The 20,265-nt window shown below is 37.6% G+C and overlaps 2 protein-coding genes across 4 annotated transcripts in view; one reads left to right on the forward strand and one right to left on the reverse strand.

Annotated features, from left to right (window-relative positions):
* LOC144662320 (uncharacterized) overlaps window positions 1-16,332 on the reverse strand; it is a 62,177-nt gene extending 45,845 nt beyond the window's left edge. The window contains exon 1 of the mRNA XM_078523107.1: window positions 16,019-16,332. Coding sequence (XP_078379233.1) covers window positions 16,019-16,022 — 4 coding nt within the window. The 5' untranslated portion in view covers window positions 16,023-16,332. The remainder of the gene's footprint in view (window positions 1-16,018) is intronic.
* The window catches only part of LOC144662314 (dixin-like), a 27,881-nt gene continuing 7,807 nt past the window's right edge, over window positions 192-20,265 (forward strand). Inside the window, exons 1-9 of one of the 3 annotated variants that reach the window (XM_078523100.1) lie at window positions 192-491; window positions 6,204-6,324; window positions 8,707-8,829; window positions 13,025-13,265; window positions 14,682-15,105; window positions 16,415-16,592; window positions 17,740-17,999; window positions 19,039-19,137; window positions 19,429-19,542. In XM_078523100.1, coding sequence (XP_078379226.1) covers window positions 324-491; window positions 6,204-6,324; window positions 8,707-8,829; window positions 13,025-13,265; window positions 14,682-15,105; window positions 16,415-16,592; window positions 17,740-17,999; window positions 19,039-19,137; window positions 19,429-19,542 — 1,728 coding nt within the window. In that variant the 5' untranslated portion in view covers window positions 192-323. Of the gene's footprint in view, window positions 492-5,844; window positions 6,112-6,203; window positions 6,325-8,706; window positions 8,830-13,024; window positions 13,266-14,678; window positions 15,106-16,414; window positions 16,593-17,739; window positions 18,000-19,038; window positions 19,138-19,428; window positions 19,543-20,265 lie in introns of those variants that run through there. The other 2 variants (XM_078523099.1, XM_078523101.1) reach the window with 2 other exon arrangements.

The following is a 20,265-nucleotide window of genomic DNA, read 5'->3' on the forward strand; positions in this document are numbered from 1 at the left end:
ATCTTCTGATGCTAATGTGTTTGTAGAACTTTGTAAACTGTTTTTGTAAAATCGTCGGTGTCCAGTTTCTGTTTATAGTATTTTGTCGTTTTTCGTCGTTTTCCTCTCGTCCCGCTCTTCCCCTGCTCCTCAGTCTTAGTCTTTCGTTTTTACCTCCACTTCCGGTCGAATTCTTGCCGATCAAATATCGATTGAATAAATTATCCATCGGAATTACAGTAATGGCTTCCTGCTGGACAAGAAGCACCAGAAGGAACTCTCGAGCGATAAATGGAATGTCAGATCACAAGGGAACTTAGTATGTGGGAAGAAATAACAGCAACATGTATAATTTCCCGAGTGAAGGTAGTAAACCAATTCCTATGGCTTCGCCTAGCACTCCACGAAACAAGGTTAGAAAGGAAAGCGGTTACTATGTAGAAAGCTGGTCTGCTTCGCCGCTGACAAGAGAGACGCTCAAACGAAACGCGGAAGAAGGTAGCAAGCGAGAGGTAATTTAGTGTACTCTATTTAGATTTTATTCTTTATGAGTAGCTTAGAATTCGGTTTCGTGTGTAAGTGGCGTTTTAGACAGCATCCCGCAGGGTTTTGTGTTTTTACGGTGACTAAACACGCATCGAAGCGTGTTTTACGAGGTTATTAACTTAATACGGTGTCTATAAAATGCCGAATAACTTTCAGACTTTCGGCGGAAAGATTTGAAGCGGTCTGTTGTCGAAGAAGTGATCTTTCCTCTCACCGCAAGACAACCACAGCGAAAAAGCCAATATTTTTCTATTCAGTCATATTTCTGAATAATATTTACAACTCATTTAAAGGCACGGCATATTTTAATGGCAAGTATGTACTCTTAGGAAGATTGTTTGGAATGACAACTAATAAGTGTTGACATACTCTATTGTAGATAAAAGGTAAATTTTGACAAGTGCCTTTACTTAATTATTCATTACTTGTAACACAATCTTTTTGGGATCTTAAATTTTGAGAGTTTATGTATCAAACTGTTGTTACTTTAAATTGTATTGTTTGGGTCAGGAATTATGTAAAATGGCTGCATGACTAAAATAATACGTCTGCAGTATCATTTAGTTCTAGCATCGCCCTTTGAAATTTTTATATTTCTTATACAGGAAATGCAATGATCTTTCCTTCCTAATACATCTAAGTTTAGAAACCTTACATAAACGTTTGTGGAAAAACAAAATTCTGATGGGAGTCTAAAATTGCCATAGAGATAAATAGTAGCTTCGACTGGACACTGCATGTGTGCCGAAGAAAAATAGAAATTTTGATGTGATGGTGTCCAAAAATTCATTAGATTACAAAAGACAGAAACTGTGGTTTGAGATGTCAAGGTCATTTCCTCTCATTTGTCTGTCAACTTACAACTTGATTAAGATTATGATAAACAAAACTTAAGGGTCTTGATATGAAATCATTATATATAGATTTTGCTTGACAGAGCATCCAAAATTATGTACATTTACATGAAGTAATTAAGTGTACATGCACCTAATTATAACACTGTTAAATCACATTAAATCTGATCTGCAGTACAAAATCTTGAAGAAAATTTGAAGAAGTTTTCTCTGCGGCTTTTTGTAATACCTCACATGATAATTTTTGGACACTACAGAATTAAATTATTAAAGGACTTATATGGTCTCAAGTTTTAAGCTGACAAACCTTTATACACCGGGATTCCGATTGTCATGAACTCTGGATTTCTCGGATTTCCGGATAACTTGAATCAAAGGTCATTCGCCTTGGATTTGCTTCTGTCACTAATTTTGCCTCTAACACTGATTTCTTGATTTCCCGATTTCTCAAAAGGGCTTGAAAATAGATAGAATTTCAACTTGCCCCAATTAGGACAAGCAGCTCTCAAATTTTGCTAACAAGCCAGTAAATTCTATGATTTAAACTTTTTAAATTACATTATAATGTGTGTGGGTTCCCTATGAAGTATCACAACTATTAAAAAAGTGTGTATACGTGCAGAACTGTCAAAAACCCTCTATTAGAAGTGTGGACCTATAGTTATACATTATAAAAACTTGCTTGGATAAGAACAATAAAAGAATAACCAATATCTGTAAATAGTAATTAAATTCCTTTTGTTCTTTTTTATTAACTTTCCTTCAATATAAATATTGCTACACAGTAGCAATAAGTTTTTGTTTGAGGTACAAATTCCAATGTTTCTATATAATTTATTAACAAAAACTCGGTGTATTTGATGATCCCAATTTCCTTGCTTTAATAAACCTGTATACTCTGGGAGTATTGTGAAATAAAATTTTGAATTTAAGATGTTTAAACTGTACAATAGTGTACATGTCAGTAGCAGCTCTCATAAGCCTGTAATTCTACTGATCCACTAGTTTAGCAGTTGCTATTGTTTTTTTTTTTTGGGGGGGGGGGGCTAGGCCATTGCTCCAGTTGCTTGTTCTACAGTAAAAACCCGCGTGTAAGAACCTATTTTTTAGAGTTTGGCAAAACAGGTTCTTGTATTTTGGGCTACTTATTGACAGTTTAGGCAAGGTAGGTTCTTAATTAGGTTCTTAATTTCTACAGAGTAGACATTGTTGTTGATTATCGGAAAATAGTATAAAATCTGGTCTGTTCTTCATTATAAATAATTATTAATGTACCCATGTTGCCAAAAGTCCAACAACATTAATTGATCAATGATGGTGTTTGGTTTTTGGTAAAAAAATATATATATATAGAAATTAAATACCTTAACCCCACATATAAGAACCTGTTGAAATTTGTTTGGCTAAACAGGTTCTTATATTTTGGGGTATTAAAAAAGCAAATTTCTGCCAGAAGGTTCTTAAATCCCTTGGTTCTTACACGCAGGTTTTTACTGCATTGTTCTCTCAAAGGGTTGCGAGCCATTCATGTGAGACTATGCAAGAGCTCTGCAGGGTTCAAAATAGCAGCCGGCTGTCGGCGGCAGCCGACACTTTCATGACACTTGCCGGCTACTTTTCACCGAAGAAATACAAAATATCATGCCTTGATCGACCAACTGAAATCAAAGTTGCTGTAATGTTGAAGTAAACATGTCATATCAGACAATAAAGCAGCTACAGGGCTAGAAAGTGCGACTCACTGATCGCTAAAGCGACCAAAATTTTATATTTGGCGACTAAAACTTCTGGTTTAATTACGGTTTAGTTGCCAATATGGCGACTCGGGCTGCCCCGCCTTCTCAGGTATTGTGTCCCTCCAAAAATTATATTGGAAGATCTTATTTGCTTCTCAAACATTCAAAATAAGAAAAGAAGTCACATGGCTCTAATCCATCCTGTAGTTTTGCCATAAAACATTCTATCACTTTTGAAAAACTTGCAAATGGCCGACTCTGTTTGAAATCGCCCCAGGATGCATTGCAAACCTGGTACGTCATGTATGCATATGTATTGTGTCCCTTGAAAATGCATGGCTCTTTATAATTTAATTTAACAGCTGGGGAAAAATGAGCCTTGACAAAAAAAGCCGACAAATTCAGGCTAAAAATGAACCCTGCTCTGCTACCTGACCCCAAATTTTACAAGTGGATGTGATCTTTGTAGTACTGTCCAGGCCATTTAAGGCAGTTACACTAAAGCCCAGAAAATAAGCTAACCTCAGTCAGCTGTAATGATGGTGGATACTTTATACCAAACAACGCTGTTCTGTGGTTCCAGTGAAAATGCCCACACCCATCCTGCAGAAGGTTTTTCTTTTGGTTTGTTCTCTCAGGGTTGTTTGCATGTTTAAGTTGCAATAGTTGTCATACTATCACTATAAGGCCGGATGTACCAAGTATGTCCTTGAACCACATGAGTAATCTAATACTGGGTGTACTGAGTACATCCTTGAAGTAGTTAAGAGGTTAAGTGACCTCCTGTTATGAACCTCCATGATAAGTGGTCAGAGTACTAGAAAAAATAGTTGGTATGAAACAGTCAGCAAGAATGATGCCTAGTTTTACTTTACCCATCTAAAACCGAAAAATAAACAATAAATCGCCTTAATCAAGTGTCGATGTATTTAGCACTACTGTGCTCATTGAGGACACTGTAAATAAATAAACAAATATTGCAAATTGAACACAAACTTGTTAAAAAAACCCTACTGGCAGGAGGCTGACCAGTTGGTTATTTACAAAGCGTGGAGGAGTTGAATTCAGGACGACCGAAGACAAATCCATCTAGTGGCAGGGAGGAGGAGCTGAATCTGGAATCTTTGGATTACAAGTCCACCGCCAAAACTGGAGGACAAAAATGTAAACAGTAAAACCTCAATGAAAAGTTAAAAAGCTTAAAATGAAAATTGATGAATGCTTATCCTGTATTCTCACTTAATCATGGCTGAAGCCCCGGGGGGGGGGGGGGGGGGACTCCTATATGAAACGGACGGGGATGCTTGTTGGAAATTTTGAAAAGAACCCCTAAATGAGACCAATCTGGGTGATGGCTCAAGCTTTTCTTGACCCCTAAAAGATACTGTTGTGCAAAAAACTAAGAATAGAATTTATTTTTGTTTAAATAAATTCTTCGTTGTGTAACCCTAAATGAGACCATTATGGCTAAAAATATTGGTGTTTTGCCCGAAACACCCTAAGTGAGACCAAAAATCCGAAATTTACACCCCTAAGCGAGACAACGAGCATCCCCATCACTTTCATATGCGAGTCCTCCCCCCCCCCCCCCCCCCCCGGGGGCTGAAGCTGAAGTGAATAGTGTACAAACAATTTATCTAATTATTTTGGTGCTACATAATTTATTTACTGCAACTGCAATAATTATTATTAATTAGACATTGGAGTTATCACTTTCATTGAACAAGCACTTACTAGCACTTTTCCTGGACATGGGACATGTTTTATTTTACTGCCAGTTTCTGTTTTCTGCTAAATCGTTCTGTTTTTCTTTTTCAAATGTTCGACACTTTATTTGCTACTTATTTTAATGTTTTTTCATGCCCAGATACCCATATGTCTAGATCTGTACTTTATAGACTGTTCTGAAGATGATAGTACCAACCGTTGCACAAAACAAAACCAAAACTGATAATTGTTAAAGTAGAAACTCAATCATGTTCTATTGGTAATCCGCGAATCTGATTGGTTCTCCCACTGTTTTCTATTCGCTAATAAAACACAATCATGTGCACATGTTGCTCTTTAAAAAGACAATAATTCTTGATTTTTGGCTTAAAAGTGCATAAAATCATAAGTTTTGGACTGCAATCACGGCTCACAGTCTTATTGTTAATTATTGTTTCCGGGCAGACCTTTAGCAAGGGGCCACCCACTATTGAGTGGCACTTGCCCATTCCCAAGAGTAGCTGGTTATATAAATAGTGGTTTGACTCAATATAACACCTCTTCCATAAACCTCTGAGGTATAAATTCATACTAATATATACTTGCAAATATCACCAAATATAATTACCAGTAGCTTTTATGGGTAGTTGTTGAAGTTGTATGATTCACAAAGGTTTCTTTCTTCAAAATCATTAATATATGTTTTGTTTAGATTTTAAAAACTACTAATAGCTCTATTCACATCTATTGACTAGTTTTGATTGATAAGTGTCATTTTTACTTTTACCTAAAAATGCGCTAAGCTGCACGCAGATTAATTTGTGGACAATGCAATTTTAATTGACAAAAAAATCTTAGTCACTTTCTTATTGTTTTTGGTCTTCCAAAGCCTGGTGGGTTTCCTTTATGTGATTTGAATGTCCTTTATTCATTTCCCTACAATACTTTTTTAATTATTGTTATGCAAAATCATGTTCGTTTTTGGAGGCATTCAACCATAAACAACAGCCCTCCATGAAAGACTTCACTATCAACTTTCATTTCAAAATCTAACTTCTTTGTGATAACTATTTCATTACCAGAAATTTCTGGATTTCAAATGGTTTTGAAACAATTTGAATCAAATCACTGCAAGTTCCTTTATCGGTTCCGACTCAAATGCCAAACATACCGGTTGATATTCTAATTTTCATAAATGAATGTCATCGTGGTGGGATAAAATATGTCGTGATCGCTCTGTAAACAAAATGGCTGACAAGGAGAAAAGTCACCCAGAAGAAGATTACACGGTAAACAGCATGTGCAGCTACCAATCATGTTGTTACTTGATTCAAATGACATAATAAGTGATGTAAATTCTGTCTCTAATTTGTGTTAATAGGAGCAATACGTTGCGTGGGTAAATTCACAGCTCAAGAAAAGACCCGGCAGTCGTTTTGTTCGTGAGATCCCACGGGATACTAGAGATGGTGTTGCTTTGGTTCAACTTGTGGAAGTTTTGGGTAAGTTTAATGCCTTTTATACTTGGTACTTGCTTTTCTCTGTTCACTCAAAAGCATTTTATTACAAGTGTAATGAAGTGTCAAAATCCACTGATATCTTAAATAGTTAGTCTAAATATTGACATTGTTGGTGACTGACTCTGTCAGAATAGACTAATTTGTTGACTGAGTTGTAATGAGTTAATTTAATAGTTACTTTCAAGGTTATTTTAATCATGAATTAACCCCTGGCTTATTATAAATCAGAAGTAATCTTTCTCTGAATAAATGACTGCTTGAGAGATCATTTTCAATAGTGTTGACATGATCCTTAGAGACAATAATATTACATGTATATTCAAAATTAGAAAGGTGTAATAATTTAGAAAGAAAATTAATAAGTTAACTAAATTCTGACAATTATTTGTCTTTGTCCTGTATTAAAGCTAATCACCTCTGCTTGAGTTTTGCACAACTTGACTTGTTATTTTGAACATTGCAGTATGCAAGAGATTGCATGTTTTTGTTGTGACAATGCTGTACTTCTTAATGATTGCAAATAGCAATGCGGAAGAAAAAATTTCCCGACACCACAACATAAAATCCTTTTATTACAACTTTGTTTCATAAAAGGCCCATGTTATACTGGTATATAATGTTCTTAAAGTCAAATAGCGTTTGGAGACCGTCATTTTGGTTGATAATTTTATGAAAGTTAGAAATTTTAGATGCCAATTCCAACAGAGGAATGTGTAGTTATACTGACACAGAATTTTTTTTAGATTATCATGCTCAAGGCACTGGTTTTTTTAGCCTTGTTCGATAGAGACTTGAAGGATTATAAACATTTTAGCCTGTTGTAAAGGAATGCAAAAACCCGCCATAATTCTGAAGTACTATTACAATAGGTACTTCACAATTGTCTCGTTTCTGCTATAAGTTTGTTTGGTTGAGACTTAGTTCTTTAATTCTTAAAAGAATGCAAACAGCTTCCTTGAATCTGAAGTGTCTTAATATGCACGTAACAATTGGGTGTGTTATTAATTTGTTTGGTAGAGACTTGAAGGACTAATAAATATTTTAGCCTGTAGTAAAGGAATGCAATTTAAACCTGTCATGATTCTGAAGGACCTCTATAATAGGCACTTAACAACTGTCTCGGTTGTGCTATTTTTAATTTGGGGCCGTGAATCAGCTTTTTATAATAAAATCACTCTTAATTAGGTTTTATAGCACTTGAATGACAATCATATTCACAAGTCGTAAAATTCAAAGTCACTGTGATAATGTTTGAAGTCAAATGGGAATGGACATGACACAGCTTAAAAACGTGCTTAGACTTTAATTTCTTGTTGCTCGGCAAAAAGCTCTTAACTTCTATTGCCGAACAGCTTTCGTATTTGAATTAATTACATATTGTGATATACATGCAAATAGTACATGTACACTGTAGCATGTTTCTAGGAGGACATTAATTGAGATCAAAATTTATGTCTGGGTGTTTTCAGGATTTCTGCTATAAGATTTAATAACGCGTTGCTTTGATGTGCATTGAAAAGAAGAAGGTGAAATTGAGCTTTCCAAAAGAATAGACTGCAGTAAAGAATATAACGTCAATTCAGTTTCAAACTTATGACATGTTGTGCACTGATTTTGACAATAATTCTTGCCAAAATCTTATGGGAGATTAGTAATGCCAGACAAAAAAAAATGGTACAGAATTTTTTGATGGTTCATAACAATCAAAATGTAAGGACTACCACAAAGCGTAGTCCACAATAAATTTTATTATTCTGCAAAATAATGGATTTTCTACTTTCGTAATTTCCTTTCCAACCAAAATTTTTGGGATTTTTGGTTTAATAATGATAAACACCCCAGGTCAAATAAGGATAGTTGTGTTCTTGATGTACAAATGTCTAGGACTACCAATTTTACAGCAATGTAAGATGATCACTTACTAACACTAGAGTTTAGATTTTGAGGTTCTTAAAATAGTTGTATTCACATTGATAATTAAAATTAGAATTAATAAGACTTAAGCCAAAGTCAACTTATATGCTTTGTTCAAATACAAAGCACTTTCTGCTCGATCAGCCATGCAAAATGAAGAAGACAACAGGAGACAGGGCCTTCCTTGCCGCTGCACCAACTTTGTGGAACGCCCTCCCAGATGATCTGAGAGCTTTGGACAATTTAAAAAGTTTTAAGTCACAGCTAAAAACTCATTTTTTTAAATTAGCATATAATTTGTGTTCTTAGTGTTTTTAACATAGATTAACATAGATATGAATAATTTTATATTAAGTAAATTTTTGTTGTAAAGCGCATTAGATCATATATGCATGGATTTTTGCGCTATAGAAATAATAAAGTTATGTTATTGTTTTGTTTTCACTGCAGCTGGTGAATCTCTGAAATTTGACGAAAGTCCAACAACATACGCTTCCAAGAAAGAGAATGTGGACCAGGTTCTTCACTTTATGGCTGCCCAGAAAATCAAAATGAGACAGATCTCCTCCAAAGGTAAAAATATTAAATGCTAGCCAAATGTTATGGTTTAGTCAACTTATCCTCATTCTGTTGTGGTGTTGGTTGGTTGGTCGGGTCGGTCAGCTTGCCTTTCAATCAGTTTTAGCTAGTCAGTCTGTCAGTCGATCAGCCAGTAATCAGTCAGCCTTTCCATCAGTTGGCTAGTCAGTCTGCCAGCCAGCTGGTCAGTCAGTCAGTCAGTCAGCCTTTCGATCAGTTTGCTAGTCAGCTGCAGTCTGCCAGCCAGCAAGCTGGTCAGTCATTCAGTCAGTCAGTCAGTCAGCCAGTATGCCAGCTAGCCAGTCAGTCAGTCAGTCAGCCTTTCAATCAGTTGGCTAGTCAATCTGTCAGCCAATCAGCCAGTCGCCAGCCAGCTGGTCAGTTAGTCAGTCAGCCCTTCAATCAGTTGGCTAGTCAGTCTGTCAGCCAAGTGCATCAGCCAATCAGCCAGCCAGCTAGTCAGTCAGTCAGTTATCCAGTATGCCAGCCAGCGGGCAGTCAGTCAGTCAGTCAGCCTTTCAATCAGTTGGTTACTCAGTCTTTCAGTCAGTCAGCCAGTATGCCAGCTAGCCAGTCAGTCAGTCAGTCAGCCTTTCGATCAGTTTGCTAGTCAGCAGGGGCGGATCCAGGAATTCCTGAAAGGGGGGGTTGTACGCCTTTAATAGGTTTCGACGTCATTGGCGTGGATAGCAGTATCTTCTAGGGGGTCCGGGGGCATCCCTCCCCCAGGAAAATTTTTCCGATTTTCCCCTTTAAAACATGTTCTAAAACGCGATTTCCAACCTTCTTGCGACTCCAAAAGCGTTTGTGGATGCATGATGTAAAATCTGGAGGTTAAACCTTACTTTTTAACCAGAAAACCAACCCTTTATAACGCATGATTAAAAGGAACAGCAGTAACAACGATAGTTATTTGTCGTTTCTCTAACTGCCTAGTTAATCGAGCAATGAAGCCTGAAAAAATCTTTTTGAATGAGCTATTACAAAGCGCTTGCATACGTCGTCTACCTCAAATCTCTGAGAATAACACTTTGCAATAACAGCGAGATCTCAGAAGCGCTCTTTAGACAGTTACATGAGCGAGCATGACCGCTCAGCTTCTGCACTACTGATTGGTGGCCAGGGTGCTTGCGATGAGGAGATGATGATGGATGTTTGGAGAAGCATTATCGTCACAGGCACAAAGTGCTAATAGAAGATTGCTCGAAAGTTCCTTCTTTGCTGACTGCCCCTTAGTTTGCCATCTTTGCAAACTTAAGAAACGATTTACCCACCACTCAGATGGTGCCGAGATAGACGCACTTTCTTAAAGAATTGCTCGGGAACCGACGCTATTCTAGTACTAGTTGTTGCTCGTATTGAACTGTCGCGAAATGTACGTTATCTTTTCTTAACTTGACAATCAGTCAATTGGTGTTAGTAAAGCAACTACTTATGAAACAATTTTTTCTATTATTTTTATGAAGAATCAAACAAATGACAAAAAATGCTTCTCAAGGGGGGGGGGGTTGCAACCCCCTCAACCCCTTCCCTGGATCCGCCTCTGATGTTAACGTGTTAACATGTTAACATGGATGTTAATGTGTTAACATTGATGTTAATGTGTTAACATGTTAACATGGATGTTAACGTGTTTACATGTTAACATGGATGTTAATGTGTTAACATGGATGTTAACATGTTAACATGGATGTTAACGTGTTAACATGTTAACATGGATGTTAATGTGTTAACTAACATGTTAACATGGATGTTAACGTGTTAACATGTTAACATGCATATTAACGTGTTAACATGTTAAAATGGATGTTAACGTGTTAACATGTTAACATGGATGTTAACGTGTTAACATGTTAACATGGATGTTAACGTGTTTACATGTTAACATGGATGTTAATGTGTTAACATTGATGTTAATGTGTTAACATGTTATCATGGATGTTAACATGTTAACATGGATGTTAACGTGTTAACATGGATGTTAACGTGTTAACATGTTAACATGGATGTTAATGTGTTAACTAACATGTTAACATGGATGTTAACATGTTAACATGTTAACATGCATATTAACGTGTTAACATGTTAACATGGATGTTAACGTGTTAACATGTTAACATGGATGTTAACGTATTTACATGTTAACATGGATGTTAATGTGTTAACATTGATGTTAATGTGTTAACATGTTATCATGGATGTTAACGTGTTAACATGTGAACATGGATGTTAACGTGTTAACATGTTAACATTGATGTTAACGTGTTAACATGTTAACATGGATGTTAACGTGTTAACATGTTAACATTGATGTTAACGTGTTAACATGTTAATATGGATGTTAACGTGTTAACATGGATGTTAACGTGTTAACATGTTAACATGGATGTTAACATGGATGTTAACGTGTTAACATGGATGTTAACATGTTAACATGGATGTTAACGTGTTAACATGGATGTTAACGTGTTAACATGGATGTTAACGTGTTAACATGTTAACATGGATGTTAACGTGTTAACATGTTAATATGAATGTTAACATGTTAACATGGATGTTATCATGTTAACATGGATGTTAACGTGTTAACATGTTAACATGGATGTTAACGCGGTGTTAACATGTTAATATGGATGTTAACGTGTTAACATGGATGTTAATGTGTTAACATGGATGTTAACATGTTAACATGGATGTTAACGTGTTAACATGGATGTTAACGTGTTAACATGGATGTTAACGTGTTAACATGTTTACATGGATGTTTATGTGTCAACATGTTAACATTGATGTTAACGTGTTAACATGTTAACATGGATGTTAACGTGTTAACATGTTAACATTGATGTTAACGTGTTAACATGTTAACATGGATGTTAACGTGTTAACATGTTAACATTGATGTTAACGTGTTAACATGTTAATATGGATGTTAACGTGTTAACATGGATGTTAACGTGTTAACATGTTAACATGGATGCATGTTAACATGTTAACATGGATGTTAACGTGTTAACATGTTAATAGGGATGTTAACGTGTTAACATGGATGTTAACATGTTAACATGGATGTTAACGTGTTAACATGTTAATATGGATGTTAACGTGTTAACATGGATGTTAACATGTTAACATGGATGTTAACGTGTTAACATGTTAACATGGATGTTAACGTGTAAACATGTTAACATGGATGTTAACGTGTGCACATGTTAACATGGATGTTAATGTGTTAACATGTTAACATGGATGTTAACATGTTAACATGGATGTTAACGTGTTAACATGTTACCATGGATGTTAATGTGTTAACATGTTAACATGGATGTTAATGTGTTAACATGTTAACAAGGATGTTAACGTGTTAACATGTTACCATGGATGTTAACGTGTTAACATGTTACCATGGATGTTAACGTGTTAACATGTTACCATGGATGTTAACGTGTTAACATGTTAACATGGATGTTAATGTGTTAACATGTTAATAAGGATGTTAACGTGTTAACATGTTACCATGGATGTTAATGTGTTAACATGTTAACATGGATGTTAACGTGTTAACATGTTAACATGGATATTAACATGTTAACATGGATGTTAATGTGTTAACATGTTAACATGGATGTTAACGTGTTAACATGTTAACATGGATGTTAATGTGTAAACATGTTAACATGGATGTTAACGTGTTAACATGTTAACATGGATGTTAACGTGTGCACATGTTTACATGGATGTTAACATGTTAACATGGATGTTAACGTGTTAACATGTTAACATGGATGTTAACCTGTTAACATGTTAACAAGGATGTTAACGTGTTAACATGTTGCCATGGATGTTAATGTGTTAACTAACATGTTAACATGGATGTTAAAGTGTTAACATGTTATTATGGATGTTAACATGTTAACATGAATGTTAACGAGTTATGTTAACATAACATGTTAACATGGATGTTAATGTGTAAACATGGATCAAAGGCTCAAAGGGGGGGTTGCATCCCGCTCAACCCCTCCCCTGGATCGGCCTCTGGTCAGTCTATCAGTCAGTCAGCCAGTATGCTAGCTAGTCAGTCAGTCAGTCAGTCAGGACTTCACTCAGTCACTCAGTCAGTCTTGTTTACCATACCTGTCAGCTAACTACTTAAAATACATTGTTAAATAAAGTTATTTTTTGTTTCCAGACATAGTGGAGGGGAATTTAAAAGCCACAATGCGCCTTGTACTTGCTCTAGCAGCTCACTTCAAACCTGGAAGTGTCAAGCCACCATCACATCAGAGTGGCATGTCACCAGGTCAGACTACTAAGCTTACACGAAGTCCATCTGCTGCAGCAGCTGCTGCTGAGGCTGCCGCAGCTATTGGGGAAGCTAGTAGGAAGGCAGCCAGTGCTGGACGACACATACACATGCCCTTCAGACTCAGGTAACAACAGGATACAGGGCTTGAGGCTAACAAGCCACAGGCTAGTAGAAATGCAGTTTGGGCTAGTAGGTTCTGGGCAGCTTTCACTATCCAAAATGGTGAGTTAAAAATTCAGGAATTTGATTGGAAGAAAACCATACATCGAAATCGACTCCAAGTGAACAGAACTTGTAGTACACTGTCGTCACGTATAAAATTATCAAAGACTGTGGACAAGCTGAAATAATTTACCAAAAAGTAACCTAAAATTAACCCTTAGATAATCATGATAACTGAGCCAGTGAAGATGGCAAAGTGCCTCTAAGCTTGAGCATTCTGGCTACATGTAGTAGAAAATGGGTTTGGCTAGTGAAATCAAAGTTGTCATTAGCCAATAGGCTAGTTAGCAAAAAAGTTTATCTTGAGCCCTGGGATGTAAGACAGCGAAACATGGTCATCAGTGTTCTAAGGCTCAAGATCTGTGGGGAGGAGAAGGAAGGGGTTCCCGAAAAAAAAAAATGGTTGAGAAGCTCTTTGTCTTGCTTGGGGGTGTAAGTTTAGGATTTTGGTCTCACGTTGGGTATTCAGGACAGAATGGCAATATTTTTAGCTGCCAAGGTTTCGTTTAAGGTTGCGCATGAGGATTTAAATAACACTGTCAAACTCTGTTGGTTATCTGGACCAATCAGGCATGGAAAGTGGTATCTTTTAGGGGTCAAAAAAACCTTGAGGGAAGCGTCGAGCCAAGTGGCCCATACTGCCAGAGATTATCCCGGTTTTGATTGCATTAAGTGGCTAGGAATATTTTTACTCCCCCTGGATGGGATGCTAGTCCATCGCAGGGTATTCCCCCCCCCCCCCGCGCCCGGCATTATTTCACCAGTTCCCATTTATTCTCCTGAGTGGAAAGGGGCACTGTCTATGAGAGTACAGGGTCTTGTCCAAGAACACAACACAGTGACCCCAGCCAGGACTCGAACCTGGACGGTTTGATCCAGAATCTGGCACACTAACCATTAGGCCACCGCACCTCCTATCAAAAATGCTTGAACTACACTGAAATTGATCTCCCTTAAACTGGCGTTTAAGTCAACTCATTTCCGAGATCCATAATGACGCAAAAAAGAATGATGCCAATATATAAGGGGAGCTTCAAGCCAAGCAGCCCTTACTGCAGAAGCTTATCCCAGTAGTATTGAGCAACTAGGAATATTTCTATTCCCCCCTGAATGGGATGCTTGTCTATTGCAGGGTACCCCCCCCCCAGCATTATGTCACTGGTACCCATTTATACACCTGGGTGTAGAGAGGCACTGTGAGAGTAGTGTCTTGCCCAAGAACACAACACAGTGACCCTGGCCAGGGCTCGAACCTGGACCGCTTGATCCAGAGTCCGACGCACTAACCATTAGGCCACCGCATTGTATTTTTCAGAAGAACATCCAAAAACCCTCCTTCTCCTAGCACCCCAAAGATAGATCGTCTCCCTGTGGATGTTAGTCCTGGAACCAGTCCCCTACTCTCCTCGTCACCACTTAACACACCATTAAATAGAACACCAATAAGAAAGACAAGTCGACCATCCAGTGCTGACTCATCCAGACGCGACAAGGACAATGGATCTGACGGATCTAATGTTAGTAGTGGGCATACTACTCCAAGACTGCCGCACAGAGACTTAGAAACACTCCAGTCTGCATCCGATTCCGAGTCTGCTTCTTCTAAAGATCCCGTAAAAAATAACAACAACACCAGTTCATTTCCAGATTTGGAGTTTCTTCGTGAAGTAACTGAAGGGTATGATAGTATGGAAGAGGATACGAATAATGCAAAGGAAATGCTTCTACATCTACAGAGCTTGGTGAGTTCTTACGGTCTTGAAGACCTAGTTCAGGGCTGCAAATAACAGTCGGACGTAGGACACTGGCCGACCACAATTTGCCAATGTCCGATGAAATGCCAACTGTGGTCAGACAAAATGTGCGGATAACTTTTTTTTGCCTTCTATTGCAAACACCAATGTTCTGCGTTGACAACGTATTAGACTAGCATGTTCACATTATCGAGCAGTACTAAATTATGATGTCTGACCTCACTTTTGTTTTGTCTGATCAAAATGATGACTTAGTCGGACACGTGTCCTTTTTGCAACCCTGTAGTTGATTCGCATCTATTTTCTCCTTACAATATCAATACTCCAGGGGGGGGGTACTCCAGCTTGTTAATGACGGGATGATCGAAGGATTTTTTTGGGTTTAAATTTTCGATTCCGGGATTTTTTTGGGTTGGAAAATTTGATGAGTATTTTTTTTGGGTGACTTGATTTAGATAGGGGATTTTTTTGGGTATTAAAATCGAACTAAAGTGCCTTGGTGCGGCCTTGGCATAGTTTTGGTATGATGAATAAACAAACACGAGCGTTCTTTGTGTTATGTTATTGCCCCTCCTGGCAATTTAGGGGTAATTTGACAAGGGATTTTTTGGGGGGTTATTTTTGGTCCAGGGATTTTTTTGGGTAATGTTGAAAGACTTAGGGATTTTTTTGGGTCCTGAGTTTTGCCTCCATTCAATCATCCCCGTCATTTACAAGCCAGAGTACCCCCCTGGGATCAATACTCATTGTTAAGCTGTCAGGCGATAACAACTTGAAGTTTTTTATCTTGACGTCCACCAAATTCTCAGAACAAACATGACTAAGTCATTAAGGGGGGAGACTCTTAAATACAGATCCAGAGCAGCTGCTTAGGGATTTCTTAAGACTGTATTTTTGTCACCCATTTTGTAGCATTTTTTAATGCTCAATGGTGTCTTTTATTTCGAGGCCACCTGCTTTGAAAATTTATCATTCACTTGCGTAACTACCGTAGTTCCAGTCACAAACCGCAGGTTAAATTCCCTTAAAGGATTTGTCACATTAAGTATGTGGACATTCTTTATCTATTAGGGCTGGTTTTAATTTCCAAATGTTTTATTTTTTATGCTGTTTGAGTTTTAGGGTTTTTCTGTTCTGGTCACGTGAATTGTCAAATAATTTATGGCTCTTGTAGGACTTTTCAGTGCTCCTGAGTTGAACTGTTGCACTCAACATTACTACCTTACATATTTGCTTAAAATAATTATGTTCAGGTTTTGGGTTGATTGCATTTGTTATTTCATGGGTATTTTTGCAGTTACTGAATGGCAGAGTAGAAGAGGATGAAATCCCCGAAGAATACTGTGGACTTGAAGGTTCTACAGTCCAGGAGCAGCTAACCATTGTGAGCAGTCGACTTGGTCAGAGAGAAGCTGATTATGACAGTCTGAAAACGGAACTTAATAAGACCAAAGAGGAGTGCATAAATCTACAAGGTAACTTGTTCAAATACACTCTAATTGGACTTATATATCCAAGAGTGTTCAGAGAAGTAAGTAAGGGGGTGCTCCCATTTCTAAGTTTCACAGGACTGGGACATGGTACATGTATGTGTTTGAAAAAGATTTAGATATAGGGTATGCTTTTAACTGGGAACTTCAAGACAGATTTGGGCTTCAATAGTCTTTCCACAAGTTTACAAATGAAAAAGAAAGAAAAAGCTGCCAAGAAAAATTAAAACCTGTAGATTTTTTTAAGTGTGAAAAATGGTTCAAAAGTTAATTTGACAGGTCCTAAATAAAGAAGACGATAGAGTATGGAAAATTGTAAAATTCATTAAGTAAACTATTCATGAGGGTGCAAACCAATCCCAGCACAGTATTCAGATCACATGTACACAACTGTAAACCCCAAATTATACAAATCAAACAATATAATTAACTTTTGATACAGACTCCTGCTCAGCTAACTAGTATTCATTAACTTTTGATACAGATCTCGACTGATTCGCATAACAAAACTTTCCATTCAATTTATTGTTTTCATTTCACAAGTAGAATAAATATTTGCGTCCGATCTGTATGGCCGTTTACAATGGCTTGCCTATTGGCTCGCCATTGTAAACGCCCATACAAATCTCCCGCTCTTATTTTATCTACTACTTAAAGGTAAAGGTTAAGTCTGCATTTGCGCCTAGAGGCCCATCAGGCCAGAGCTTATTCCGGTTTCAGTAGCATGAAGCATCTAGGAGTATCTCTACTCCCCCCTGGATGGGATGCTAGTCCATCGCATGGTTACCCCCAGCAGTAAATTCACCAGTACCCATTTGAAAGTAAAGTGTGTCACCCAAGGGCACAAAGCAGATCCCCTGGCCAGAGCTCAAGCCAGGACCACTTGATCTGGAGTCCAGCGTACTAACCATTAGGCCACCAGCACATTTTATATGAAGAATTATACATTTTGGTGATAATTAGGAGAAGAGGTTTGGAAAATTGAACTGAACACCTTCACCAAAAATGTCAGGAAGTATCCACCACATAGGAGTGATGAGAATGTAACTTCTCTTTACGTTGTCGATACATTGACAAGCAGACAAGTAATTAGAATAAAGCATCTCATGGCAACTTGTTGTTTTGCTTCCAGGCATCAAGGCTGGACTGTTGTCCAGACTCAATCAACAAGAACAGACAATAATGCAACTGCAGTCAGGCTCATTAAAACACGAATTATCACAACAGCAGCATGAATCAGAAGTCCAACAATTACAGTATCAGCTTACTGAGAGGGACAAAGAGGTGTCTGCTCTCCGCAATGAACTGGTGCGTAGGGAGAAAACAGTGGATAAGCAGAGACTGGAGCTGGAAGATGCTATGAGGCATATCGAGGAACTTCAATTTGCACAGGTTTTTAATTTTTTTTATTTTTTTTTATTAATGCTTACAACAATGCTTACAACAATACAATACACACAAGGAAGAAAAAAAAATTACAATGTAATAAAGTAAGGAAACAAAACGAAACGATGTATTACAAATCTCTACACTAATTAACCATAGGAAAATAATAAGCACAAGAACGATAAAGGGGCAGGAAAAAGAGGACGAAATCAATATGGTGGCAGAAATTAAAAAATGCAGGGCTGTTGGTGGCATTGCCAAGGCAAGTGGGGGTAGAAAGTGGAATGTCACGGGATACAAGGGTTTTCTTTGGATATTTGACCTTTTTAAATGAAATTTTTCAAAAGTTCCCATTTCTTCGGAGTAGTGGTTTTTGTTATCTGTTCTGTTTCATATGCAAGTTTAAGATATCGCCGAAAACCATCTATGTGGGGGGTAGTTTCTTTTGTATGGCAAAGCCAAATAAAGTGTCTGGCAAGCAGGCAACAGAAATTGATTTGATTGTAGTATTGAGATGAATCTGATGTTATTAACCCATAGCAACAGTACACTCCAATGAGTTGTTATTTGGATTAATTTTGCACTGCGTCATCCTTGATGTCACATCGGCCCAGAAGGATTCCATTTTAGGGCATTTCCAGAAAAGATGAATTAATGTTTCTAGAGTGGCACCTCACGGCAGAAAGAGCACTTAGAGTCATCTTTAATTCCTATTTTATACAATTTGCACAGGTTTGTTATAAGTGCATCCTGGTTCTGTATCAGTTTAAGGTGGCTCATAATGGTTTAGATATTCCCATCTTTGGCATTCTATTGTAGCTATACCAATAATGTTGAGGTTTAACTTTTAGTACAACTTTGTAAAGGTTGTACCGTCGAACACATATTTCGCTGTTTACATTCACTAATTTCGCCGCTGCAACAAACTGCCTTGAAAGGTACTTGCAAGTTTAAGTTTCAGTTCTTTGAGATATGTGTAAGAGTTTATTTCCTTGTCTGAGTGGAGGTGTTTGTCACTTAGACATCATTTTTTTCACGATTATAGGCAGGACCTAGCAGACATGTAGAAGATCAAATAATTATTGAATTACAACAGAGAATAAGAGATCTACAGGAGAAGCTTGATTCTGTTGGAACATACGAGGTAAGGGACTCCATCAAAAACATAAAAACTAACATTTCCCTTAACTGTTTTTTTTTTTTTTACATTTTATAGCAAATTAAAAGAGGTAGGCCATTAAAAGTGAGGGACCATCCCAGAAAAAAGCTCTTGACATAGCACTAAATTTCCCACAGAAAATGATAGAAAATGTATGAAGTTGTTAAGGATAATTCAGGTGCTGTACTTGCGACTTGGAGATGAAATAAAGAGTGAAAACTCCTTATTAGATGATTCACACTATAATAATTTAATGTATTTCCTGACTGATTTTAGGCAACCCTGTCAGCTCGAATTTCCACGCAAGATGAGAAAATGGCATCACTAGAGGACAAGATTTTGAATCCACCGAATTTACAGAACTCTGCTGTTGTTTCCCATGGACTAAAGGTAGACTAGACTAGACTAGGCTTGGCTTAACTAGATTAGATAAGAGCAGACTAGGCTTCGCTACACAAGACTAGGATGAACTAATCTAGACTGGGCAGACTAGTTAGGCTAGACTAATCTGGACTAGACTAGACTAGACTGAACTAGATTAGACTAGACTAGGCTTGACTAGGCTTGACTAAACTACACTAGGTTAGTGCAGACTGGGCTGGGCTAGACAAGACTAGGTAGTCTAAACTAGGGTAGACTGGACTAGACTAGACTGCTGGATTAGCCTGGACTGGGCCAGACTAGTTAGGCTAGACTAAACTGGTCTGGGCCAGACTTTATGGATCCAGACTAGACTAATTTAGACTAGAGTGGGCTAGACTAGACTAGACTAGACTGGGCCAGACTAGACTTGACCAGTCAAACAAGACAAGTCTAGTCAGCTAGCCTAGTTTAGACTAGTAAAGACTAGATTTGGCTAGACTAGACTAGATGACTAGACTAGACTGGGCCGGGCCAGATGACTTGACTTGACTAGACTGGACCGGGCGAGATGATACTAGACTAGACAAGACTAAACTAGACCACACTAGACTAAACTAGTCTAGACTAGACTTGGCTAGGCTAGACTAGATGACTAGACTGGGCAGGAATAGACTAGATGACTAGACTTAACTAGACTGGGCAGAACTAGACTGGACAGAATAGTTTATACTGGAACTTTATTTTAATGTC

Source organism: Oculina patagonica, chromosome 8 (assembly GCF_052425735.1).
Source record: "Oculina patagonica isolate OP01 chromosome 8, crgOcupat, whole genome shotgun sequence".
In the NCBI taxonomy this organism is placed as follows: domain Eukaryota; kingdom Metazoa; phylum Cnidaria; class Anthozoa; order Scleractinia; family Oculinidae; genus Oculina; species Oculina patagonica.